This window comes from Schistocerca serialis, chromosome 2 (genome assembly GCF_023864345.2).
Source record: "Schistocerca serialis cubense isolate TAMUIC-IGC-003099 chromosome 2, iqSchSeri2.2, whole genome shotgun sequence".
NCBI classification, from domain to species: domain Eukaryota; kingdom Metazoa; phylum Arthropoda; class Insecta; order Orthoptera; family Acrididae; genus Schistocerca; species Schistocerca serialis.
In genome coordinates, this window is record NC_064639.1 from 829,465,534 (window position 1) to 829,493,094 (window position 27,561).

Sequence of the window (27,561 nt, forward strand, 5' to 3'; positions counted from 1 at the left end):
CAAGTTTCAAAGTCAAAGTAATATTTTTTGTGTATTTACAACCATTTTACTTAAAATGAAGCACAGTTAAATTCAAATGCTGACTAGCATTAATTATTGCACATACTTAAGCATTTTGAAGTAATTTAAGACAGTTGTCTCAACTAGACTATTCAGGAAAGTTCTTCTTCTATATTTCTGCAGACTCTTCATGCTGACACCAACAGAACATGATTACAGGAAATGACTAAACCAACAGAAAAACTGTTGATATACAAATTAAAATTTATAAAAAATATATGTTAATGATTGTAGTCAGTTTGTAATCTCAAAAATCAAGCACTAGCCTCCATGTATTCTGAAGAAGTTCTAGTTATTTGTAAAGTGCTAGAAGACTGCATTGGTTTATTCACTCCCTCTTAAAAAGATCTTTCTACCCAATACTTCCCCACATGTTTCTTGCAGAATAAACTCCCTGCTTCAAACACCTCTGATCAGCAAACAGGTTACATTTGAGACTACACAAAAACTACTCTAACCATTACAAGGTGCCCATAGAGATTCCTCAATCTTTTTATAAAATTGGGCAATTTTGGTCTAGGACATTCAGTAAATTTACAAGTGATTAATTTCACAATCTCAATACAAAAATGCTTCAAAATTGTTCTGAGAGTTACAAGGTAATTATCATAACATCAAAATGCAACACACAACCCCAATTTTACAAGACTACCTTACGAACCAATTTTTGCGTTGAAGAGCAATTACATCCATTTTATCTCACTGTACACAACTACGACACATAGGTCAGAAAATATAAGTCTACCAACCAGGCAGACAGACAACATGAAGATGTGCATGTAGCACAGTTCAATATTTATAAGCCTGGAGTTAGTTTTCCCGACATTGGAGTTTGCGGAAGCATTACAGCATGTTCATGGTCCAGCAGTCAACAGTGGGTGTCCTAAGAGGTGCCATTATGAAGTGCAAAACATTGTTCAATATTGTAAGTTACATACAAGAAATTGTGTGTAAAGAAAGGGCATTTTGCAAAAGGGACCATCCAAATGAGGTAGTGTAATGTTTAAGAGACTGACCTTTTACTCTGGAGAATGGAGTTTAATCCGCCTGGGCATTCTGGTATAGGATGTCTAGTTTTCCTAAATCATTTCATGCAAATGCCAGGATGAGTCATTCATATAAGGTTATATCCTCAAAAAAAGATAGCCTAGTCATATATTGTATGTGTGAAAGTGTTTTGCACTACTTGTTTTCATTGTGTAATAATTACAAATCCCATATCATTAGGAGATGAACCCTGGTTGAATACATAAATCAAGGTCTATGAAACTGTACACAATACCGACTCTAAATTTGGTTTCACATTTTTAAGTCCCACATAGCTGCCAAGACTACATGGCAAATTGCTGCAGCCCTAACCTAAAACATTTTACCCCATGGTTTACTCCAAAAGCAACTGATGACTCCTGATAAAATATACAATATAATTCTAATATAGCGAAAAGTTACTACGTCCGCTGTAAATCACTCATCACATCCTGTTCACTACACAAGAAAATACTATACAATTATTTCACACTTTAAATAATCAAATGCGATAATGTTGTTGGACTCCTGTGCCACAGAAACGGTTTCAAAAATTGAAGAAATATATCAGCTTTGTTCAAGTCAACCCACAAATATTATTACATAATTATCCCTAAACCCTTGCTACCTGAACATGGTGTGGGCGTCACTTTTTTTCCTAGAAAAAAAAAAAAAAACAGGATACACAGATGTTCTCCATACGTTCCGAATGTTGGCTCCGAGGTCATAATGAATTTTATTCCATGATGCCTCTGTTGCTATACTTTACGAAATGAACGGCAAAGTCTCTGAAAGTTTGACACATGCGGTGAAGTAAGCTTCTTGGCACACTTACAATTCAACCATCCATTCTTTCGTCAGCATTTCATCCCAGTTGTCTTCATTTAGCTCTCTTAACATGCTTTTCGCTGCTATGCCTGACAAATTTAATGAACATAAGAATATAACACATATCAGCACTCTCTTAAGCACGCCGGATGCCATCTTTCCTGAGTTCCTGACGTCGCCCTCAACCAACCCTCAACACACACCTCTTTCCACAGACTTGAAAGAAAAAGCTATGTACACATGTTTACTATAATCGCTGCTACGAACTTTAAAAACAGCGTAGCCATATGCTCAATCTTTATCTTTCGAGGAACAGATAATATGCAATGGATTATTTACTTCCTTCAGCTACCCATAATATTGTTCAGCATTGTATTAATGATAAATATAGCTACAAATATAACTTATATGGGTAGGAGGGAAGGCTCGCAATGCTAGCAACAACTGATTTCAGTTTAAAAAATACAACTGTAGGAATAAAATATAACTTTTATTTCGTAAAATTTGAAGAAATTCTAGCTCGCAATTGTAACCGTCCTGATTTTAGATATTTCGTCTGAACCGTTGCTAGAATTCTCCAGCTTGTATCCATTTTATGCATGATTTTATCCATCAAATTACATCTTTGGTTATCTGTCAAGTATCAACACAGTAAGCAGATCCATAACAAACATTGTGTAGAAATGGCTCATTGGTTCCATAGAAATGTTTTTAAAGCGACAGCACCAGTTAATTTCGATCTAAAACTAATAGCCATGGATGGTGAAGCATTAAAAATTTGTAGGTAAGTATTGTCAGTGCTAAATCATTGTAGTGTATGAATCATTAGCTATCATCATCGGAAGGCTTCCATACAGTACTTTTTTATATACTCAAAGTGCACAATGTTAGAATGCTCCCAGTAGCATTCAGCCTTAAGAATGGTTTCCACGAATAAATGTAACTTATTTCAGTGCAGCAACGTTATATCAAAAATTTCTGAAATTTACCGTACACGTAAAGACTGACAATTCTTAACCGACTATGGTGACGTCCGTGGAACGTTCGGTGAGCCATAAGGAATTGTATGCCATAATCTGTCCGACGCAGCACACTATTCAAAAATATACGTATCTGCTTAACCTACTAACATCAAGGAAGTCTTACATTAACTAAAATGTTGTCGTTAAATACTGTTTTTGTTTCTGTTTACAATGAAACAATAAGATCTCCTGATTTATTTCGTTACTGTGACCCTCATATACCCACTGTTTCTTATAAATGCTTGTCTTAATACCTAACTCTGTCAGATAGTCGTAAAATCATGATACAATGTTTGCTTTGAGTCTTTTCATCCCCACCCCCATCCACCTGGTTTGACACTGTCACAAAAAAACTCTTTTTTTTATGTCTGACCGCTAATTTTAAATGTGGATCTCATCTAGTATGTCAGTTAGTGCAAACAATTTTCTTATTTGTGATTTGCACCGTATAGGATATGGTTCTAGAGTTGCACTTCTGTGCTGCCACTTTAAAAATACTGCTGTATAAATTGATGCAGTCCAAAAACCACTCCTCACTGTGCATGGCTCTGGCGATTTTAGATGCCATTCTTCTGAGATTTTATAAACAATGATATGAAAAGCTTTGCTCTCAGAAGGGTCAAAAGCAAGGATGTACAAAGAATTTGTTGACTGCCAGAAGGCTGCCTACGTTGAGGTATGAAACACTATATGTACCCACCTTCTAAGAGGATTCACAATTTTGACTAAATGGCAATGCAAATCATGTTGCCGCACCCCAATAAACAGGATACCACAGTGGTCTAATAGTCTTCATTATTATGACAAATTGAAAAATATTGTGATAAACGTTTTTGTTTTCCTTTCTAAAACAGAAATGCTGTAAGTGCTCCAGAAGTTTTCCTCGTCTGTTAGCCTGTACTACAGAACTGTTGATGGAATTTTCTTGATGTATTAACCAGGAAAGATCATCCTCTTTCTGCAGTATTTCAACAAGTTTTCTGCTCATCAATTCCAGAAAAGCAATAGGGTCCTGTAGGAAGTCCTCTTTAATAGGATCTGTACTCGACATCTGCCCTCCCAAGATTTAACGTCCCATCGACATCGTAGTCTCTCCCAAGAGAACATCAACCAGGTGAATCACATGCTGCCAGATGTAAGCATCCATGAAATGATATATAAGCTAGAGGGGGAAGGAAGGGAAATAGGCCTAATCAAATTTTGTCATGTAGTGTCAGTCCATACAGTCTACTGCTTGCACTACTCCAAGTTGAAAGCATTCGTGACATAATGCGTCATGTAAAACTGGTAATGGCAATGGCAGGAAAAGCATTTGTGAAGAAGAAAAATTTCTTAACATTGAAAATAGATTTAAGTGTTATGTGTTAAAATTTTGTGTTGTGAACAGTTTTATTTAATAACTTGAATGACATCTAAATAGCTTTGTTTTACCAGACACAGACTGTTTTATGCTCTTTGCTGAATGGAAGTGTTTATTATTATTTTAAGCATTAATGTGCTTCTTTTAATAAACCAGTGTTTTCAAACAATGATATGCGTGATAGTTAAAAAGTTATGGGGCCAAGCCCACTACAGAATAATTTAAAGTAAATTGTAGAAACACAAGTTGTAAGTTTTGTAGGCCCTACATAAATGAAGTGAAAATTTTGAATTAGTGTACATCGGAGTAACTTTTAGAGTAATTTTGTGAATTTCGTCTATGTATTCAACAAGAACGATAATCATTGATTTACTGGAAGGGCTATCAAACAGGAATACATTGAAATACAAAGCAAATGTTTCGCTATGTGGTATTCCTGGAGCACTTGACGTTATTGAACATAGATTAGTTAAACATGTAGAATGTGTGGAAGATGCTACTGCTCACGTAAAGAGAGACATATAAGAACACATTAAATAATTATCTTAAAGCTGACAGCACTGCTTTAATTGTATTGACTATGAATAATGCAGAGGATCATTGCAGAATGAAATGAATATGACATTGATGGCTGGGAGGCCCACATGGGAAAGTTTGGCTGGCAAGGTGCATGTCTTTTTAGTTGATGTTACATTGGATGACTTGTATGTCAGTGATGATGAAATGATGATGAGAGCAACACAACACCCAGTCCCCAATTGTAGAAAATCTCTGACCCGGCAGGAATCGAACCTGGGCCCACTGCATGACAGTTGGAATGCACTAACCACTCAGCTAAAGGGGCAGGTAACAGACATTCATAATTAAAATTTTTTGGATTTGTGAAGCATTCGAACGATGATGTAGCATCTCATATATCAAAGTCGAAAAATGTGTGGAATGATTTTACCAAGATGTAGGAAATAATCCAGAATTACCCTATTTATTTTTAATTTGTAAAATTGTACACAAACTGTCGGATGAGTCTTTTTAATCCAATCAAGTTGGATACTTATATCAAAAAGTGATAGGACAGTTAATAACTTGACAACTCAACCTTGTGCAAATGGGAAAGCTTTTTTGAATGAAAGAAGGGATTCTACATCTCAAGAGACACTTATAAGTAACTCGTTAGAACATCTCTTTATACAACCATAGTTGAAAAAAAAATTGTTTGTTATTACTGTTGTTGTTGTGTTCTTCAGTTCAGAGACGGGTTTGATGCAGCTCTCCATGCTACTCTAGCTTGTGCAAGCTTCTTCATCTTCAACTACCTACTGCAACCTACATCCTTCTGAATCTGTTTAGTGTATTCGTCTCTTGGTCTCCCTCTATGATGTCTACACTCCAAGCTGCCCTCCAATACTAATTTGGTGATCCCTTGATGCCTCAAAACATGTCATATGAACTGATTCCTTATTCTAGTCAAGTTGTGCCACAAATTCCTCTTCTCCCCAATTCTATTCAGTACCTCCTCATTAGATACGTGATCTACCCATCTAATCTTCAGCATTCTTCTGTAACACCTCATTTTGAAAGCTTCTATTAATTTCTGTTTATCATCAATGTTTCATTTCCATACATGGCTACTCTCCATACAAATACTTCATTGCCAGTCTACATTTTATATCCTCTCTATTTTGACCATCATCAGTTATTCTGCTCCCCAAATAGCAAAACTCATCTTCTACTTTAAGTGTCTCATTTCCTAATCTAATTCCCTCAGAATCACCCGATTTAATTTGACTACATTCAATTATCCTTGTTTTGCTTTTGTTGATGTTCATCTTAAATCCTCATTTCAAGACATTGTCTATTCTGTTCAGCTGCTCTTCCGGGTCATTTGCTGTCTCTGACAATGCCATCGGTAAACCTCAGAGTTTTATTTCTTCTCCATAGATTTTAATTCCTACTCCAAATTTTTCTTTTGTTTCCTTTACAGCTTGCTCAGTATACAGACTGAATAACATTGGATAGGCTACAACTCTGTCTTACTCCTTTCCCAACCGCTGCTTCCCTTTCATGCCCCTTTTACTCGTATAACTGCCATCTGGTTTCTGTACAAATTGTAAATAGCCTTTCACTCCTTGTATTTGACCCCTGACACCTTCAGAATTAAGAGAGTATTCCAGTCCGCATTGTCAAAAGCTTTCTTTAAGTCTACAAATGCTAGAAACATGGGTTTACCTTTCCTTAATCTATCTTCTAAGATAAGTCATAGGGTCAGTATTGCTTCACGTGTTCCAACATTTCTATGGAACCCAAACTGATCTTCCCCAAGGTCAGTATCTACCAGTTTTTCCATTTGTCTGTAAAGAATTCGTGTTAGTATTTTGCAGCTGTGACTTATTAAACTGATAGTTTGGTAATTTTCACACCTGTCAACACCTGCTTTCTTTGGGATTGGAATTATTATATTCTTCTTGAAGCCTGAGGGTATTTCGCCTGTCTCATACATCTTGCTCACCAGATGGTAGAGTTTTGTCATGGCTGGGTCTCCCAAGGCTATCAGTAGTTCTAATGGAATGTTGTCTACTTCTGGGACCTTGTTTCGACTTAGGTCTTTCAGTGCTCTGTCAAACTCTTCACCCATTATTGAATCTCTCATTTGTTCTTCATCATCTACATCCTCTTCTGTTTCCATAATATTGCCCTCAAGTACATTGCCCTTGTATAGACCCTCTATATACTCCTTCCACCTTTCTGCCTTCCTTTCTTTGCTTACGACTGGTTTTCCATCTGAGCTCTTGATATTCGTACAAGCGTTTCTCTTTTCTCCAAAAGTCTCTTTAATTTTCCTGTAGGCAGTATCTATCTTACCCCTAGTGATATATGACTCTACATACTTACATTTGTCTTCTAGCCATCCATGATTAGCCATCTTGCTCCTTCCTGTTGATCTCATTTTTGAGACGTTTGTATTCCCTTCTTTCTGCTTCAATCACTGCATTTTTATATTTTCTCCTTTCATCAATTAAATTCAATATCTCTTCTGTTACCCAAGGATTTCTACTAGCCCTCCTCTTTTTACCTACTTGATCCTCCGCTGCCTTCACTATTTCATCTCTCAAAGTTACCCATTCTTCTTCTACTGTATTTCTTTCTCCCATTCGTGTCATTCATTGCCTAATGCTCTCTCTGAAACTCTCTACAACCTCTGGTTCTTTCAGTTTATCCAGGTTCCATCTCCTTAAATTACCTCTTTTTTGCTGTTTCTTCAGTTTTAATCTGCAGTTCATAACCAATAGATTGTGGTCAGAGTCTGTATCTGCCCCTGGAAATGTCTTACAATTTAAAACCTGGTTCCTAAATATGTCTTACCATTATATAATCTATCTGAAACCTTCCAGTGTCTTCAGGCCTTTTCAACATATACAACTTTATTTCTTGATTCTTAAACCAAGTGTTAGCTATGATTAAGTTACGCTCTGTGCAAAATTCTACCAGGCGGCTTCCTCTTTCATTCCTCACCCCCATTCCATATTCACCTACTACTTTTCCTTCTCTTCCTTCCCCTACTATCGAATTCCAGTCCCCCACCAGTATTAAATTTTCACCTCCTTTCACTATCTGAATAATTTCTTTTTATCTCATCAGATATTTCATCAATCTCTTCATTACTTGCGGAGCTCATTGGCATATATACTTGTGCTACTGTGGTAGCTGTGGGCTTCATGTCTATCTTGGCTACAATAATGCATTCACTATGCTGTTTGTAGTAGCTTACCCACACTCCTATTTTTTTTATTTTTTTTTTATTCATTATTAAACCTACTCCTGTTTTCCCCCAATTGGATTATGTGTTTATAAACCTTTATTCACCTGGCCAGAAGTCTTGTTCCTCCTGCCACCGAACTTCACTAATTCCCCCTATACCTAACTTTAACCTATCCATTTCCCTTTTTAAATTTTCTAATATACTTGCCTGATTAAGGGATCTGGCATTCCATGCTCAGATCTGCAGAATGTCAGTTTTGTTTCTCCTGATAACATCGTCGTCCTGAGTAGTCCCCACCCGGAGATCCGAATGTAGGACTATTTTACCCAAGAGGACGCCATCATCATTTAACGATAAAAGGTTTGGACATCAAAATAAACAACGTGTCAAGATGTTAATTTCAGAGATGTTAGGCAGAAATGTAGGATTGGACTCTGAGCTCTGTTTGTATGGTAAGGTATATTGGCTCCCATTTGGCACCCTGAAGAGAGCTCTGAACCAGTAGAGCTGATTCATACAGGTGTTTATTGTCCTTTTGAAAAATCCAGGTTTGAATATCACTACTTTGTTTTACTCAAAAATGATTACAGTAAATTTCAAGCTATTTACTTCAGCAAGGAAGAATCAGATGTTCCTAGTGAACTAAGACAATTTATAACTGAAACAAAGACTGCTGGGCATACAATTAAAAATCTCTTAAGTGCTAATGGAGGAGAGTTCAACAATAAACAGGTAAGGGAGACTGTACAAGAGGAGGGCATAATCCAGTGTTTCATAGTGCCATACACTCCACAGCAAAATTAATGCAGTGAAAGAGAAAATAGTACTCTTGTTGAAACAGCCAGTGCTATGATGCGTGCACACTGAAACGTTCATCAGTGATTTCGGGCTAAAATGATAAATTCTGCAGTGTACTTTCTGAATCGAACAAGACCTTCCAGTATTCTAGGGATATCGCCATACAAAATATGGTATTGGAAGAATGTGTGAAATATCTACATATAATAGGGTCTAAATGTTATGTTTGCTTCCCAAAACAATCAAGGATGAAAATGGATTGAAAAGCAGTTAAAGGGATTTGAGTTGGCTGTGGCCATGATGATAGTTATTGGACCTACTGTGAAGAAAATCGTCAGCTAATGAGATCATGAGATATTATTTTTGAAGAGAAAATAGTGCAAAATGTAAATCTAGTACGTCCTGTGGATCTTGATACCCCTCATCGGAAGTCAAGAGTCATCAGGTGAAATTAAAAGCAAAGTGAAATTTAATTTTCCAAGAGAAAATGAGTTCTATAGTTACGATGACTTACAGGATGAATCTGAAGAAAAAATAGAACAGTCAGGCAATGATAGGGTTAGGCCACAACTGTGTGAAAGTTTAATGCTAAATGCAGTTAATAACCTTTTGAGGAATCAGAATTTTATTGTTATGCCGTGAATTCAGGTCAATGAGATAATTGGAAAGCAGCCATGGATCAAGAAACGGCGGCTCAACAAGAAAATAGAACTTGGACTTGGAAGATTTACTTCCAAGAAAAAAGGCAATTCCATGTTAGTGGATCTACAAACTGAAGATGAATGCTGATATATTGGTTGACAGATTCAAAGCAAGATTGGTTGTTAAAGAACTGTCTCAAGAGAAAGGGACTGATAATGAACAAACTTTGAACCCTGTGGTGAAGCTGTCGACTGTTCAAATGTTACTCTGCACTGCAGCCAAGGAGATGGTGAACATTTCACGGATAGATGTGATTACTGCTTTTCTTTACAGAAACCAACAGGAAATGATATTTATGACATAGCCTGAAGGATACAATGATGGTTGTAGAAAATTATGTTGATTAGCAAAAAGTGTTTACTGGTCTGAAACAGGCACCCTGTTGCTAGAATGAGAGATTCACTAATTATGTCATGGATTTAGGATTTAAGCGAAGTGAAGCTGATCCCTGCCTCTTTATTGGACAGAAAGGTTCTTACAAGATTTTCTTCATACTCTTGTGTTTTTGATGGCTTGGTTGTGGCAAACAGTGATAGTGAACTTAAAGAATTTATTGTAGATCTTGAAGGGAACACAAAATAAAATCAAACCTGGCATTCTATTTCTTAGAAGTGGAAATTTATAGAAAAGAAGATGAGTCCATTAAAATCAGCCAGTCTCATTACACGAAGAAGGTTTTGGAGTGCTTAGACATGAGTGATTGTAGAGCTGTTGCAACTAAAATTGTCAAGGACAAAGGTATGGAAGAGAACCTTGTCAACACTGAATAGCCTTATAAGCAAGCAGTTGGGTCCTTGATGTACCTGATGAATAGGACAAGACCAGACATGGCATATGCTGTAGGAATAATATCTAGAAGTCTTGAAAATCTGACAATGTGTAATGTGATAAGGGTAAAAGGAACCTTTTGCTGTTTGAGAGGCCCATATGACTATGGGCTTTTTTCTAAAAGCAATGAAGAAAAGGCATTCTTGAATGTTATAGTTGTGCTTATCATGGAGGTGATTTAGGGATTGGACAGATTATCTCAGGTGTTCTTCGCCTGTGCTTCGGTGCACCTGTCAGTTGTGGGAGACAGTGAAAAACTTCAGTTGCAATCTCTGCTAAAGAATCTGAACTTGTAGCTGTCAATGAAGCAGCATGAAAAATCGTTTGGCTCAAGAGACTATTAATGAACTTTGCCAGCTAAAGGATTCAAAACCTTACCTACGAGTGCTGTTCGGCTCGCACAGAATCCTGAATTTCACCGACAAACAGAACATGTTCATCTCAGACACTTTGTTTAAGAGTTAGGTACAGCTGATGAAATTGCTATTTCAAGAGTAAATACAGAAAATCAGCTTGCAGATTTATTAACAAACGAATTAGTTGCTGTCTGACTACAACAGTAGTGCAATAATATGATTGTGTGTAAGGCTTTGTGTTGTCAACAGTTTTGTTTAATAACTTGATAACATTTAAATATCTGTCTTCTTCACTCACGAATTCATTCTGGCTGTTATGTTTTTCTTCACTTGTTGATGTACTTCCTCTGTCGCTCTGGTTTCAGCCTGTGGCCAACCAAACAATTTTAATAACGGTCCTCCTGTAAATGGCATATCCATTATTTCCATAGATAATAATCCTGTTGGTAAATATGGTCAATCATTAATTATTCCTTGGAATTTGGGGATTAATTGCAACCAAACTGTGTGCCTTGTCAAACAGTTGGTCCTACACAGCGTAGCAATTTCTTTCATTGTGCATTCAAAGTGTTACATTGCAGGTGGTATTTCAAGATAGCAATGTGTCTAACATTTTCCCATGTTAAAAACTCTTTAAAGGCTTTACTCACAAACTGTGAGCCATTGTCTGTCAACAATCTACATGACTCTCCTATATCCGAGAAATATTTCCACAGACATCTAATCAACATCTCTCTGTTGGCATGCTTAATCATCTCTCTGTTGGCATGCTTAATAGGACCCAGTTTATCATACTTAGACCAACACTCAACTTGTACAAATATATAAGTTACCTCCCTCTGCTCATTGGTAATTGGCCAAAGAAATCAGCAGCCATGAAGTCATGTAAGTCTTTAGGTACTATCAGGTGTAACTTATACATTGTTGCTTGATTTTGTCTTTCATCTTTTGGGAAGTTTCACATGCACATAGTACAGACAGTATTTTTTTTTTACCTAAGTTCTTAAATAGTAAAATTTTACCATATGTGGAAGACATTTTCATACCCCAAAATGTCCATACCCTTGATAAATAAATGTAATTAAATCAAGTTCTACATGGTTTTGTGTACACAGCCTCCATTTGGGTCTAATTATTGATAAAAAATGGATGTTGAAGATAACTCCAGGATCTTCCATCCTTAATGGATCATTCATGCCCAATGGTAGTCATGATAATGCATCAGGAACTATATTTTGTGAATCCTTTATGTAAATAATTTCAGTTAGATATTTTGCAAGAATAGCGTATTAACGTGCTATGTAGTAGTAGAATTTTCATAGGGAATGCTAGTACTTGATAATCAGTTTACACTATAATTTAGATCCCCAAATTAGAGTTTAAAATTTCTTGACACTCCACACTATAGCAAGTGACTTCAACTCGTGTTTTGTTTGAACTTGGCTCACAAAAGCTGGTGTACTATGTTCTCCGATGCTAATATCTCACTCTCCCTTAAACAGCTCACACGCTATCCCTTACTCTGAGGCATCAGTACTTAACTTGAAATGTTTGTCCATCTGTGGGTGTTTTAAAATGGGTGCCACTACTAGAGCTACTTTAATCTCATTAAAGGTCTTAGACTCTTCATTAGCCCAAATCCATTTAGTTCTTTGCTTGAGTAAGTTTAATAACTTAGGATTATTCGTAATTTGACATCAAATTTATTTTCTATAGAATCATGCTAGTCCCAGAAAAGCTTTCAGCTGTTTTGTACTTTTAGGTTCTGAACATCCTCTCATGGCTCTTACCCTGCCTGGATGTGCTTTTATTTCATTTATACCTACCAAGTGACCAAGAAACTTAAGTCCTTCTCTCTCAAAAATCAACTTTGACAGTCTTCTAGTGATTTCTTTAACACAAAACCTTTCTGATGTTCTATTCAGTAAATCACAATGTTCTTCCCATGTCTTGGATGACACTAGGAGTATGTCATCTACTTAGATTATTAGTTCTTTCAATAAATTCTTACCCAGCACAGCATCCGAGGCTCTGATGAATACTGGCACTGAGATATTTAGTCCAAAGGGTAACACTGTAAATTGGTATGACTTACCTTCGTACAAGAATGCAGTAAATGTCTGTGAAGTCTCAAGAAGTTTGACTTGTCAGTATCCAGACATGACATCTATTGAGCTAAAATAATTTGCTTGCTCAAACTTCATCAATATTTCATCTATACTGACTGGTCGATCTCATTCAGGTTCTATGTGCTTATTTAGAGTATGTGAGTCCAACCGTAGGTGTACTCACCCCGTCACTGTACGCACTACTGATAATGTGTTATATAGCCTACACTAGAACTCCTTCCTATTATTCCTCCTAACATTTTATTAATCTCCTCTTGTAAGCTGGTCATATGCTTAACGGTACTCGACAGGGTTTACAGAATAAAGACGATTCATCTTTGATTTTAAAACTACAAATATAATTACCAAGTACTCCAGGTTTATCTGAGAAAACTTTACTGTACTTCAACAATTTATGGTAAAGATCATTTTTCTGTAACTCGGTTAACAGACCAGATTCATAAGCTTTTGCCCAAATTCGTTTTTGCAGTGTACTTTGTGCATCCAAAGTGTTCTCTAAATCCATCGTGGTGCTCATTGCTACAAGGCAGATGCTATATGTCTTGATATTACCAGTAATCTTCCTACTAAATGGTAGTACAAATACTTGGTCTTGATAAGAAAATATTAGTATCTGTGTTGGAATACCCAGTATTACTTTAAATCTCATCAGCCAGTCAATTCCTAGTAGTAACTGCAAATTTAAGTTAGTCACTACTAAGCACATCTTCATAAATGTAACATTGTTTGATGCTATTGGTAACCGAGCTTCATGCTTAACTTGTCTTGCTTTGCTTCCAGTTATTCCTAGTATGTGTACCCCAGTAACTGACAGTATTGGGTACACTCTCTTATGTTTTAATACTTTGAACAAACTCAGACACAGTAGAAATTTCACTTCTCAAATCTATGCACTCACTCACTTCCTGATCATTAGTCATTCCCAAAACTATTGGTTTACTAAACTCGATACCTGTTTCTTTGTCTTCTTCAGCAAGTAACCAGCTTCATAGTGGTGTTACCTTAGTAAAGGCAACCAACCTTTTTTTTCCCATATGGGCCTGCAGTTAGTTGGACATTTCCTGAATCATGACCCATTGGCCAGGACATCAATCGTTTTCTGTTATCATTGTTGTTTGGTTTGTCAAAAAAGGCTGCACTCTTCTTGCACCTTCCTTTAGGCCTTATTTGTAAGTGTTTGTTTATCAATGCTTCATACTGTCCATATTTGATATTTAAATTTACTACTCTTACTTCTATTTACCTGACAATAATTAACCTCTCATTTTTTCTGCTATTTAGGGTTAATTTTACCTCCTTCCTGGCATAAATCTTGTGCCTGGGATTATTGCACTCATTATTCACCATATCTAGATTTTCAACAAATGACAGTAATTCATTCACAGTAGACCAACTCCTATATAAAATTTCCTTTCTTACGTGGTATGGTGAATGCCTTAACAATAGCTTTGCTAGATATATTTCGTCTACTGGATTATCTAAATACTTGGATCTTTTTAGATGCCATTCTATATGCTTTTTGAAGCTACCCCATGAAATTTTAAAATGTTTCGGGTCTTATTTACACTTGAATATCTCCTGAAAATCATCCCACAAGGGAAACACTTCTGAGTGGACGTTTCCCCACTCAGCAGCATCCTCTAGCAAGTAACCCAAAATGAAATCTACCTTTCTAGAGTCTTCCCATTTTTGTGGTAATGACATGGAAAACACTCTCAGGAAATACGTTGGCTGTACTTCCCCATCTAGTTTAAATTTTGAAAATGCTTATATAAGTTCATTCTGCTTCTCAACTGTAATTCCTCCAATAGTGTTACAGCATCAAAAGATTTACCTTCAACTTGACTTTCTATTAATTCCCTTCTGGCTTTTGCCAACTTGTCCTGTAGTCTTTTAAAATCATTGGTATTGTTAGTGACTTCCTCCCTGGAAAGCTGCCCATTTCCTAAGGTGCATGAAGTCTCCTGAAATTTCTGATGTAACAATGCTTGTATTTTTCCTCCATACCTGAATGTACCATGTGCAAATATATGACATCTCAATTGTTTATTTTCTGTTATAAAATTTCTATACGCATTTGCGCATCTGACATCTGATCTTTGACCAACTTACATTCTGTTTCTGCAAAAGTTATGTAAACTATCTACATCCGTATTTAATATGTTCATGTATCTCTTCCCTAGCGAGGTCACTTTTTTTCAAGACTTTCTTCTCTTAACAAGTTGAGTCTTCAATCTAGCCTATGTCCTAAATGCAACTATAATGCTTCATGAATGCCTTTAATCTGAGTTTATCGAATCACCGCACTACACCCACCATAACAATTTTGAAGTGAAGTACTCTTGTAGATCACCATAGTCTTACTGCATGCTGGCAGTGGTCTGGTTGTCAACGATTGTGTGATGATGACACAGTTGTTTAGATTGTGTGCTGGCGTCGCGGTGGTGTTTAAAAATGATTCAAATGGCTCTGAGCACTAAGGGACTTAACATCTGAGGTCATCATTCCCCTAGAACTTAGAACTACTTAAACCTAACTAACCTAAGGACATCACAAGCATCCATGCCCAAGGCAGGATTCGAACCTGTGACCTTAGAGGACACGTGGTTCTAGACTGAAGCGCCTAGGACCGCTCAGCCACGGCGGTTGGCCACGGTGGTGTAGGCTGCATGCTGGCGTCATGGTGTAGACTGTGTGCTGGTGATGGATCACTTGTCGATGGTTGTATGCTGGCCGGATGTCCCTGGCTGCATGCTGGCTCTTGGCGGGTTGTCTACAGCTGCATTTTTCATCGGTTTAGATGGATACACTTAGCTCAGGTGCATCAACACTGTTGTTTATGATCATTATTGCCCTTGGCAACATGTCTTCCTTTGCTGATTTATTATGGAATTTCTTTCTTTTAATCTGTTTTTTATTTTATTGGACACTTTCCACTTATAACCATAGAGTCGCCACATGAAGTGTTCATTAATGGCTGATGACTGCTGTATTTAGCTTGTGTGGCAATGTTTTGACCGCTTGAGTAATGTCTGTTCTAGACCTGTTACTCCATGCAGCTTCACCTAACACTGCCACCTTAACACTCCATTAGTAAATTGGTGTAGAGATTCAACCTTACAACTCTTTGATTTATCTTAGGGTCCAGCTATTCTGTGCCCTGTTCTTGTTCAGCATCGAACTTCTTTCTTCCGTTCAAATTTCTATAAGTGAATTGGCTATAAAACAAAACATTGCTTCTCTTCTTAAATGAAGTGTAGATGCTGAGTTGTAGATAGTTGCAACAAAAAGACTGTCAGAAAATGATTTTTTGGCCAACAAGGCCTTCATCAGAGATAGAAAACAAACGCACACACACACACACACACACACACACACACACACACAAACACACACACACACACTCTCTCTCTCTCTCTCTCTCTCTCTCTCTCTCTCTATCACGCAAATGTAACTCACGTGCACATGAGTACAGTCTCTGGCAACTTGGTGAAAGCTCATTTTATGACAGCCTGTGACCATCGTCTCTGCTATAAGGTGAGTAGCAACTATCCTTTTCATAATATTGTTACATTTCTGGGTTTTCCATGGTTAAATAAAGTGTAGATTGGCTCCAAATAAACCTGTATATTGCCACAAACTTTCCTAAACAGTTACATGTTACGTGCGGAGTTATTATTCCCTGAACCAACTAACATTGTTGCCTTAAAGACATCTCATCAACATGTATGTGAAAAGTATAAAACAACAATTGCTTATATATATCATATTCGTTTTAGTTGGTGCCAGAGGTCTTCTATGGTATCAGAGCTCCTTCATTCCTCCGTGCTCCAGGGAGATTACAAATGCTCTCCAGCAGGTAGACAATGCACCTGTCGAGAAACACTTTCCTACAATTTGTGGCCCGACATTTACAAACTAATTGCAATCATGCACACAGTTACTCTGACCTCTATGTTTGACACGATGTGTGCCCTACCATGAATGACATGGACCATTGCAGGGTGTATTGAAGGTAATGGTATTGATTTTACACTTTTACCTTTTACATCACTGTCAGCACTCCTTTTTTCTCCCTTGAATGCAGGATGTGATGTCAGGCATGTGGAATAACAAGAGGTCAGTGTAAAGTTACAAGGTGACAGTTTGAGTCTGAGTTGGTGAAGCCAATGAATGTGTCACAAAAGCAATCCTTCTTTATTTTTTAAGGTTGGTTGGTTGGTTGGTTGGTTTGAACTACAGGGTTATCAGTCCTTTTTTCCTCATGCAAACAGGTTTCAGGTTAAAACCATTCTCAAAAGGAATTGGGGAAAGCAAACAAGCATAAAACAGGGAACCACACTGAAAGACAAAATAGAAGAAGCAAACCAAAAGGGGAAAATGTTTGCTAAAAGGGGAAAAACTTTAAAAAAATCATGGTATATATTAAAATAATATAGCAGATCGCCTGGGCTGACTGATCGCAAGAATAAAAAAGGATGAGCCAGCCACTGTGCCACATACTAAAATCTCCGGCCAAAGACACAAGGCTAGAGAAACACAAATAGGGAAAAAGATGAACATCAAGGCAAACAAACAGTGTGGGAAGAGTGAAGAAGAGTTTAAAAAAGGAGGGAGAGGAAAGGCTTTAGAGAGAAGTCTAATGTTTTTTGGACAACAAGAGACAGTGTGGTATTGGACTGCAAGGCACACACTTCTCTCAATTCAGTTAACTTGCACATTGTGTGTAGCCTATCCCCTTCTCTGGGTAATCAGCTACATCGATCTCCCACAAGCTTCTCTCCAAAGACTATAGCTCATTAAGGGAATTTATTAAAATATTTCTCTATCCTTGAAATAATTTTGGTACTCATACAATACTTTTCAGTTCAGTCACTTTATATGAGGGGGAGTTGGAAAATAAGTTTCCCCTGCCAACTGTGGGCAGAGTTGTGTGATATGAGCGAAAGATGACACGGCAGGTGAATATGCATGTGCAAGACGCTGATACACCATCGGGTAGAGGTCAACCACGATCAAGCAGTTGGTGTTGTCGCAGTGCCTGCGCAAAGCGGAGGCCAGCCACTCAGTCTTCTCCCGGAGCTATGGAGACAAGGTGCGTTTTGGAGTTGTGGTTAAATGCGGAAGTGAGAGCTGTTATCCGCTATGAATGGGCACATGGAGTATCAGGCACAGAAGTTCATAACCGCCTCGTTGAGGTGTATGAGCCAGGTGTGATGTTGAGGCAAATGGTACGGAGATGATGCCAGCAATTCAGTGATGGACGTCAGCAAGTGCAGGACATACCGAGACATGGACGGACGCTCACGGCCACTACAGATGCACATGTCAGGAAGGTGGATGACATGATTAAAGCGAACCAGTGTATCACCATCGATGGAGTAGTGCCAGAACATGGAATCGGACGTGAACGAGCTCACAAGATCATCCACGACATGCTTCGATACAGGAAGATGTCAGAACAATGGGTGCCCTGCCAACTGACCCTGACACCCATGGAACAATGCATGGCGTTTAGCCTGGAACAGCTCGCATGTTACCATGAATCTGGCAATGACCTTCTGTTTCGGATTGTGACAGGGGGAACTTATTTTCCAGCTCCCCCACATATTTTTGGCTTTCACAGATAATAACTTCTGCAAGCTAACTTATTCCTTACATGTTAGACTCATTTATACATATTCAAATAACATACATTGTTTCACTCATAGCCAAGACATGAAGTAATTCAAACATCTCTAGTCTCAAGCGAGTCCATTACATGAATCTGCATAAAAATCTATATTCAATTCAATTGTTCCTTAGTCTTTTTTACAATCATCACAGACACTAACACATCAAAGAACACGACATAATTATTCCTTGAGTTCTCCTCAGGTCTTCTGTGGTGCTGGCGGCAAGCACTTGTCGTCGTCAGTGACTCGCCACTCTTACAGTCTTCTAATAACAAACTTCTGACCTGCACATAGAAACAGGTGGATTGGTAGATATGTTCTCACTCTCCCACACGCATACCTAAAATGTCACGTGTTCGAGATGGTTGAAGGCCGAGTGTTTCTAGAATTTACACCGAAATTCTTGAGGCACTACATATCTGTCCCCTTAGCTCAAACACGCGATATTTTATATTTATTCATTATGTACAATAATATTTCACAAGATTATTCTTTATCTTTTAACAGTACCTCTCTTTTTACTAATAACCATGCATATTTTACCACAATTACAAAATGTGAACCTTTTAATCCATGTTGGAGTTAAAAAAAAAAAACTTTGTTTCCTATTCCTCTTCCAATTGCACATAACTCATGAATACTTTACTGTTGTGTTCTTACTTCCCATACAATTTTTCCAAAGTATGTACTTATTCATTCCTTATTGTAATCTGGAGGAACTCTGGGTAGAATAAAAGTGTTCCCTTCGTCTGACACTTGTAATCTAAAATGTAGTAATGCTAGTGCTGCATAGAATTCAAACTTACCAGATTATTTCCTTCAAAATGTGTTACTTCTGTCATGATACTGCCCTTTCTCCCTTTAGGAACAGTACCTATATCTTACATGGGTTGATCTAGGAGTACCCTTTCTCCTTCCGTTTTGGTAGGTATGACCCTTTCCTATTCCTATCCTCCTATGGTACAGGTCAATCCCCTTCGTGGTGGCCCTGTCCGTGCAGTATAGGTCAGCCTTTCATAGGTCTGCCTATCTGCCCTTTTTCTCATCCAATAAATGTTGAGTGCACCCTCGATATCCTTCTTGAGTAGGCCTCCTGGTTCATTGCTCTAACATACACCTTTATGAATACTATTCTTAAATGTTCTCTGATAAAATTACAACTCTGATTTACACCCTATCTCCACTTTCCAATACTCTATCTAAAACCCTAGAGTCCTCTTTCACTCCTCGCTTTTACCGTATAAACAGATATCATGCCCACACATAGTAGATGCTATGTCTACCTGTATTTACCAACTCCCAGTAGATACTGTGCCTTTTCTCAAAGGACTAACATGGCACATGTAAATATATTTTTGAGGGCGACAAAAAATAATGATGCAGAACTGTCAGATATCAACAATGTAATATGTGCATCGACTCAGATGTACGTGACAAAAAAATGATGATCCAGAACTGTCACATATCAACAATGTAACATGTGCATTGACTCAGATGTACATATATCTTTAGTCCCCAAATCCCTTGGCAGTTCTGACATCACTTCAGGTTTCTAATTCGTCATTCTCCTGTTTGTGTTTTAGTGTATCTTTGTGTGTATGTAGATGTGTGTTTGTGTATCCTGATTCTTCAGCCTACTTATATGAAATAAGTTGAAGGTTATTGGAACCCACGGAAAATAAGGAGGACTTCAGCAGTAGAAGTATATGCATATGGAAAAAGGGAAAGATAGTCTGTTGCTCAAACGAGAAGTAAGAAAGGAAAAAGTAGAACTGGCTGCTAAGATGAAAGAAGAGAAGGAAGATAGCCACAAAGACAGGAGCCCCCCCTCCCCTTCACTGGGATTCCTACTTCACCGGTACTTGAGTGAGAAGCCGGAGGAGGTATGATGTTAAACATCTCCTACAGAATGGACATTCTCACCTGCACCTTTGAAGCCCCCGAAGAAAAATCTTAGCAACACCTATGGAACGGCAAATGGTGAAGAATCAGTTACAATTGTCTGCGAGGGTTGTCTGAAAAGTGGGGGGTGTGATTAGTGTTAGTCATGCTTGTACTTACACTACCCACCCCTTCCAAAAGTGATACAAACCCTCTCGTTTATAGTACATCTCACAAAAGGTATGAAATTATTTTATAAAAATAGAAAATTATACACTACGATAACATAGTTGTTTAGTTATTCATTTTACACTATATTTTATACACATATAAATTACACCATTCAGTTTATGATGTCTAGATATCACTTTGTTTGAATAGTACCATGATATTATCTTTATACTAGCACTATATTCTATTCATTTCATTTCATGTCTAGAGATCACTGTTTATCTGTGATTTCTCTTAATTTGGTCCTAATCTTGTAGTAATATCCGGTTTCCTACTTACTAAAATTATAGGATAGTTTAAGAATTCAAGAGTAGATTACAGAATAGTTGAAGAATTGAAGGGAATTCGGTGCAGGAAAACTAAGTTTGAAGAAACACTGAAAACAACTAGGGATCCGATGGTTGTCGATCCACCCGTTAACACAGAATGTTAACATCCCTGGGGGGACAGATGTGACTTCGCCTGGATCCCATGGATCTGATATTAACCTCACTTGAGCAAATGCAAACCGGTACTTCTCGTTAAGTTTTGTGTGAAAGTCAACCCACAGCAAAACAATCACCACTTTACTAGATACCAACATAGGTAAAATTATTCTATGTTCTAATCTGTCTTGGACAAGTTTGAATTATTTCCATGAGTCATCTATAACCTTGTTGGTATCATTAGGTTTGGAAAAAGCAACAGTTGCAAAATTTCCGGAAATATACTCTCGGTAATTTCTTGACCTGTAATTAGCTCAAAAGGTTCCGCCAGATTACTTACATTTATCATATCAAAGTTGGCTAATTTTTCCCTGACATTCTGTCCTACATTATTTACTTGCAAACTGACAGCTCTTGTAGTAACTGCTCGTATACTAACACCCGGAATTTTCGATTGAATAATCGATATTAATTCCTTCGGCTGGTCAATGCTCTCTTCCAAAGTATTCAATTCCTGTCTTACAGAATTAAATTTGATATTACATGCATTTTCACAAGATTTTAATTTTTCACTGAATTCAGAATCTACATTATTATTATTATTATTATTATTATTAGTATATTTGATGTTGCATTTAGTCTCCAAAGTAACTATGCTTTTCTTCATATCATTAAGTTCCAAAGCTAAATCTGAAGAAATGTTGTTAGGGGTTAACCTCTCGGCCACTTTTCTGTCTATTAACTCTTCTGCTTGTTCCTCCAGATTGCTTGTATTTGAGGTATCTGATGTCGTTAGTTGCTCTTTAAAATCCCTTTCCATGGTATCAACTCGAGTGTTGACACCTGCAATTCGCGATTGGACAAAAGGAATTAGCTTATCTTGTTTCTCAATACTCTCCTTCGGGGTGTGCAACCTCTGATTTACAACACCGAAGGTAACATTGCATACACTTTGAAATGATCCTAATTTTTTGAAGTTCCGTTTCAAAATGATATTTGCTTCTTGACTGTTCAAGGTTTCACTTTGATTACTTAAAATTTCACTCTGAACATCTACTTTTTCACTTAGAGTAGCTGAATCAGCCTTCTGGTCTTGTAATCTAGCATTTAGTTCTTGTCTCAAGGAAGCATTTTGAGCACATAACTCTGTTCTTAAGGAAGCAATTTGAGCATTTACAGTTGCCGAATTTGCCCGCTGGGCTTTAATTAAATTCACAAATTCAGGCAAGTCTGGCATTTCCCTATTCTTCTTAATGGCCGTGGTTGGTTCTGAAGTTTGTTGCTGTTCTTGATCCATAATTTTATTGATCTTAGACCTAGTAATGATCTAAAAGAAAATTCACCACTGAGTACAATAACTACACTAAAAATTTATTATTCACTCATCCCCACAACTTTTATCAAATAATTATTGGTTTTCACTCATCCGGTGTAGAGTTCTAGCTGCATTGGTGAGTAGATGTGTAATCAGTGCCGGTGGACAGCACTGGCACCGGCGGCGTCAGACTTTGGTTTCAGTGTCGTCGTCGGTGAGCGGACGTGGAGTCAGCACCAGTGAGCAGCAGCTGGTGCAGTCGGCGTCGGTGGCTGGATACTGCATCGGCATCAGTGCGATGTATGTGTGTGAAGACTGCTTCCTCTTCACACCCGATCTTCTTAGTCGAAAAGTTGAGGTCTTCTCTCCAGTTTTCTCCGCTATTACTTTCTCACGTCTTTTACAGCGTTGCACTCGCAACTTTCTTCCATTTGTAATTGGACTCCATATGATTTCTGGAAACAGTTCTTGTATCTTGTTAGGCCTGGTTGCTATGGCAACGGCTAATATCATCTTTCCATTTCTGTTTTTAAATCCCCTTTTCCTTTGGGTCCTGTCATTTGGGTCGCCACGTTCTAACATTTTTCGGACGACAAGAGACAATGTGGTGTCTTTTTGCAAGGCACACACGTCTCTCAATTCAGTTAACTTGCATGTTATGTGTACCCTATCCTCTTCTCTGGGTAATCAGCTTCGTTGATCTCCCACAAGCTTCTTCTCCGAAGACTATAGCTGGTTAAGGGAATTTATTAAAATACTTCTCTATCCTTGAAATAATTTTGGTACTCGTACAATACTTTTCAGTTCAATCACTTTATATTTTCAACTTTCACGTAATAACTTCTGCAAGATAACTTATTCCTTACATGTTAGACTCATTTACACATATTCAAATAGCATACATGTGTCTTGTTTCGTTCATAGCCAAGACGCGAAGTAATTCAAATGTCTGTAGTCTCAAGTGAGTCCATTACATCAATGTGCATAAAAATCTATATTTGATTCAATTGTTCCTTAGTCTTTTTTACAATCACCACAGACACTAACACATCAAAGAATATGAAATAATTATTGCTCGAGTTCTCCTCAGGTCTTCTGTGGCGCTGGCGGCAAACGCTTGTCGTCGTCAGTGACTCGCCCCTCTTACAGTCTTCTAATAACAAACTTCCAACCTGCATTTATAAACAGGTGGATCGGTAGATCGGGTGTTTGAGACGGTTGAAGGCCGAGTGTTTCTAGAATTTACACCTAAATTCTTGAGGTACTACATTAGGCCAGACGCCCACCCTTAAATTGAGTGCTAAAAACCTCCCTCTCGAAGAAAACAAAAAAATCTAGGTCAGCTATTGAGGCATTGTCTCCTGACATGATAGGCAGTGTGGTGGGAAGATTAAAAGTCCGCCTAAGGGCAGCTAAAAATGGGCAGCCCAACAAGATGTGGAGCACAGCCACGTGGGAACCACAGCAACACTTAGGTGGGTCCTTGCAATGTAGGTGGTGATCCTGAGTCACCCAAGTATGGCCGATGCGGAGCCAGCGAAGGACAACAGAGTCCTTGGAAATGGCGTACATGGATGACCTCCACACATTCATTGTCTCCTTGATAACATGTAATTTATTTGGTGTACTGAGGATGCACCTTTCAGTATCCCAGATCCCCAAAACTTTATGGCATAAGTCCGAACGGAGATCAGTCACCAGTGTGCTGATCTCTAGGGTCTGTTTAACGATAGTCTGTTTGACCAGCCTGTCAGCAGTTCATTGCCCTGTATCCCAACATGTCGTGGGGTCCAAATGAAGGCCATTGGACGTCCACTGTTTTGGAGGGCATAAAGAGACTCGTGGGTAGTCATTACCAAAGGGTGGCAAGGAAGGCATTGGTCAAGAGCTTGTAGGCTGCTTAGAGAGTCACTACAGATGATGAGTGACTCACCTGCCCTGAGTGGATATGCTCAAGAGTGCGAGAGATGGCTACCAACTCTGCAGTGAAAATACTGCAGCCATCTGGCAAGGAGCGCTGTTCAGTATGTCCACCATGAGCATAAGCAAAGCCAACATGATCATCGACAATCAAGCCATCAATGTAGACTATTTCTGAGCCCTTGAACTGACCGAGAATAGAGAAAAATTGTCGGCAGAGGGGTTCAGGTGGAACTGAGCCTTTCGGACCTTGCAATAGGTCCAGACGAAGCTGTGGTGAGGCATGGGCCATGGAGGTATACTTAAGTGGACCCAGAGGACAGATGGCAGAGGGAAAGACTCAAGTTCAGTGAGAAGGGACTGGACACGGACTGCAATCAGAATCCCTGATCTGGGCTGTCGTTGCGGGAGATGGACAGTAATCTGGATGTTCAGGTGAACTGCGAATGTGGGCAGTATAATTCGCAAGCAGTTGTTGTAGCCTGATCCACACTGGAGTAACCCCAGCATTCACTGGGTTTGTTCAGAAATCTCCCATTACAAGTTGAATTCTGTAGTGTGGTGTATAGGGTCCAGCAGCTGCAATGCTGAGGGCAATGCTAAACCATACACCAGGCTTCCATAGTCAAGACAGAACTGCACAAGGGCTTTGTACAGCTGCAGAGTGTAGGATGATCTGCACCCCAGTTGGTATGGCTCAGGCGTTGAAGAATATTAAGATGTCACTAGCACTTTTCTTTAAGCTGATGAAGATGGGGAAGCCAAGTTAGCGGGTGTCGAAAACCAGTCCTAAAAAGTGGTAAGTCTCCACTACATTAAGTAGTTAGTCATCGAGGTAAAGCTCCAGATGTGAGTGGACAGTACAATGACAACAGAAGTGCATGACGATAGTCTTGGCAGCTGAAAACTGATAACCTTGACTGAGGGTCCATGACTGCACCTTTCATGTGGCTCTTTGCAGTCCACATTCAGCTGCAACAATAGAAGAGGAGCAGAGGGAAATACAAAAATTGTCAGCATGTAAGAACGGAAACACTGAGGACGCCACTTCTGCTGTAAGACCATTAATAGCCACTAAAAAGAGTGGAATGATTAGTACAGAGCCCTGCAGAACCCCATTCTCTTGGACATGGGGCAGACTGTGTGAAGCACTGACTCCAACTCTGCAGGTGCGGAGCGACAAAAAGTTCCAATAAAAGCTGGGAGCAGGCCCCAGAGACCCCACTCATGCAGGATAGCAGGGATGTGGTGTTGCCAAGTGGTATCATAGGTTTTTATGAGGTCAAAAAAAGACTGCAGTGATGTGTTGATGGCAGGAAAAGGCTGTTCGGATGGCAGACTCCAGGTATAGCAAGTTGCCAGTGCTGTAGCGACCTTGGCAGAAACTGCCACAGGATGGAGCCAGGAGGGCTCAAGGCTCAAGGAGCCAACACAACTACCAGCTCACCAGCCATTTGTGCAGCTTTCACAGAACATTGGTGACGCTAATAGGAAGATAGCTGTCCACATCTAGCGGGTCCTTACCAGGTTTTGAGCACTGGAACAGCAATACATTCTCGCCAGTATGACATGAATTTGCCATTGCTCTAGATGCTGTTGAAGATGACAAGGAGGTGGCACTGTTAAACTGCTGACAGAAGTTTAATCACTTGGGGATGGATGTGGTCTGGTCCAAGAGATGTGTCAGGACAATCAGCAAGAACACTGAGAAATTCCCACTCACTGAAAGGAGCATTATATGGCTCAGGGTGACATGTAACAAAAGATAGGTGTTGTCATTACACCCGCTGTTTTAGAGTATGAAAGGTGGGGGTGATAATTCTCAGATGCAAAGGTGCGAGCATAACGCTCAGCAAGACAGTATACAGCTCGATGCATGGAAAGTCCAGGTATACTGGCTGTGATCTGATATCCATAGAGGCGTCTGAACCTGGGAAGGAGAGATCCATTTTCCAATGGTGAAGATGTATCATTCCCAACACTCCTTCTTCCACCATTTGCTGAGTTGACAGGTGAGCATGGAGCTGTCTGGAAGCAGTGAGGTGCTCCAGGGGTGGGTGCCACTTAAGACACTGGAGGGCCTGCCTACAGTCTCGAATGGTATCTGCAATATCCAGCAACCACCAAGGCACTGTCTTCCATCAGGGGTGACTGTATGAACAAGGGATTACTGATTCGGCTGCAGAAACAATGGTAGTTCCAACAGTCTGGGTCACCTCATTGATGTTGCAACGCAATGGAGATCCAACAGTGGTAGCGGAGGTGAAAAAATTCCAGTCAACCTTGGTAAGAGCCTGTCTGGACAAGCATCCAAGTAAGTTACGCTGTGGGAGGGACAGGAAAAGCGGAAAGTAGTCACTATCACACAAATAATGATGAGCTCTCCGGTGGATAGGCAGTAGAAGGCCAGGAATGCATATGGAGAAATTAATGGCCGCGTAACGCCATGTGCCACATTGAAATGAGGGGAGGCACCTGTATTGACGAGACAAAGGGTCATTAATGTTCATTCCACCCCACAAAGGATTAAAACCACCCAGAAGGAGAAAAGGTGGGGGGAGTTGGGGAAATAAGTGCAGCAAAGACATGGTGCGACACTTCACAATCTGGAGGAAGGTAGATGTTGCAGATGGTATTTTCCTGTGTTGTCGTGACCCTGACAGCCACAGCTTTTTAAGGTGTTTGAAGGAGCACAGATTCTCTACATGCAGAGGTAAGGACATAAATAAAGGCTCCACCTGGCATTCTGTTACAGCCATTACGATATTTGTTGTACCCCCGATAGCCACGAAATAGGGGGTCCGCAATACGGGAAACCAGGTTTCCTCAAGGGTAATGCAAAAAGCAGATGTATTGCTTAATAGTTGTCAAACTCAGCCAGCTGGGAGAAAAAACCACCACAGCTCCACTGGAGCCCCTGACCCTCTCTGTCGTCTGCAGTTTACGCCTGAGGGTCGTCTGCTGCCACTGGTTGAGTGCTGGCATCCAGTACCATTGTGTCTGAGGCATTGGTGAGTTTTAGATCCTTGGGGGATGCTAGAATCTTCACCTCGTTCTCAGACATGGAACTGTTAGGGAGCGATGGCGTGAAGGACACTGGAGTCTCTCATTTCTTAACAGACTTCTTCTTTTTCTGTTTGCCCTCTTGTCACTCCTTAGGGCTTGCTGGGAGAGCTTCACTAAAGGAGTTTCAGGAACAAATCAAGACTGCAAAGCCCTTCAACCAGCAGCTAGTGGCTCCTTCAGCC

The 27,561-nt window shown here is 39.2% G+C and overlaps 2 protein-coding genes across 2 annotated transcripts in view; one reads left to right on the forward strand and one right to left on the reverse strand.

Annotated features, from left to right (window-relative positions):
- Positions 1-2,118, reverse strand: part of LOC126458094 (thioredoxin-related transmembrane protein 1) — a 55,192-nt gene extending 53,074 nt beyond the window's left edge. The window contains exon 1 of the mRNA XM_050094916.1: positions 1,922-2,118. Coding sequence (XP_049950873.1) covers positions 1,922-2,070 — 149 coding nt within the window. The 5' untranslated portion in view covers positions 2,071-2,118. The remainder of the gene's footprint in view (positions 1-1,921) is intronic.
- A 437-nt stretch (positions 2,119-2,555) lies between these two features.
- Positions 2,556-27,561, forward strand: part of LOC126458095 (BRO1 domain-containing protein BROX-like) — a 128,455-nt gene continuing 103,449 nt past the window's right edge. The window contains exon 1 of the mRNA XM_050094917.1: positions 2,556-2,698. Within this exon, the coding sequence (XP_049950874.1) occupies positions 2,598-2,698 (101 nt within the window). The 5' untranslated portion in view covers positions 2,556-2,597. The remainder of the gene's footprint in view (positions 2,699-27,561) is intronic.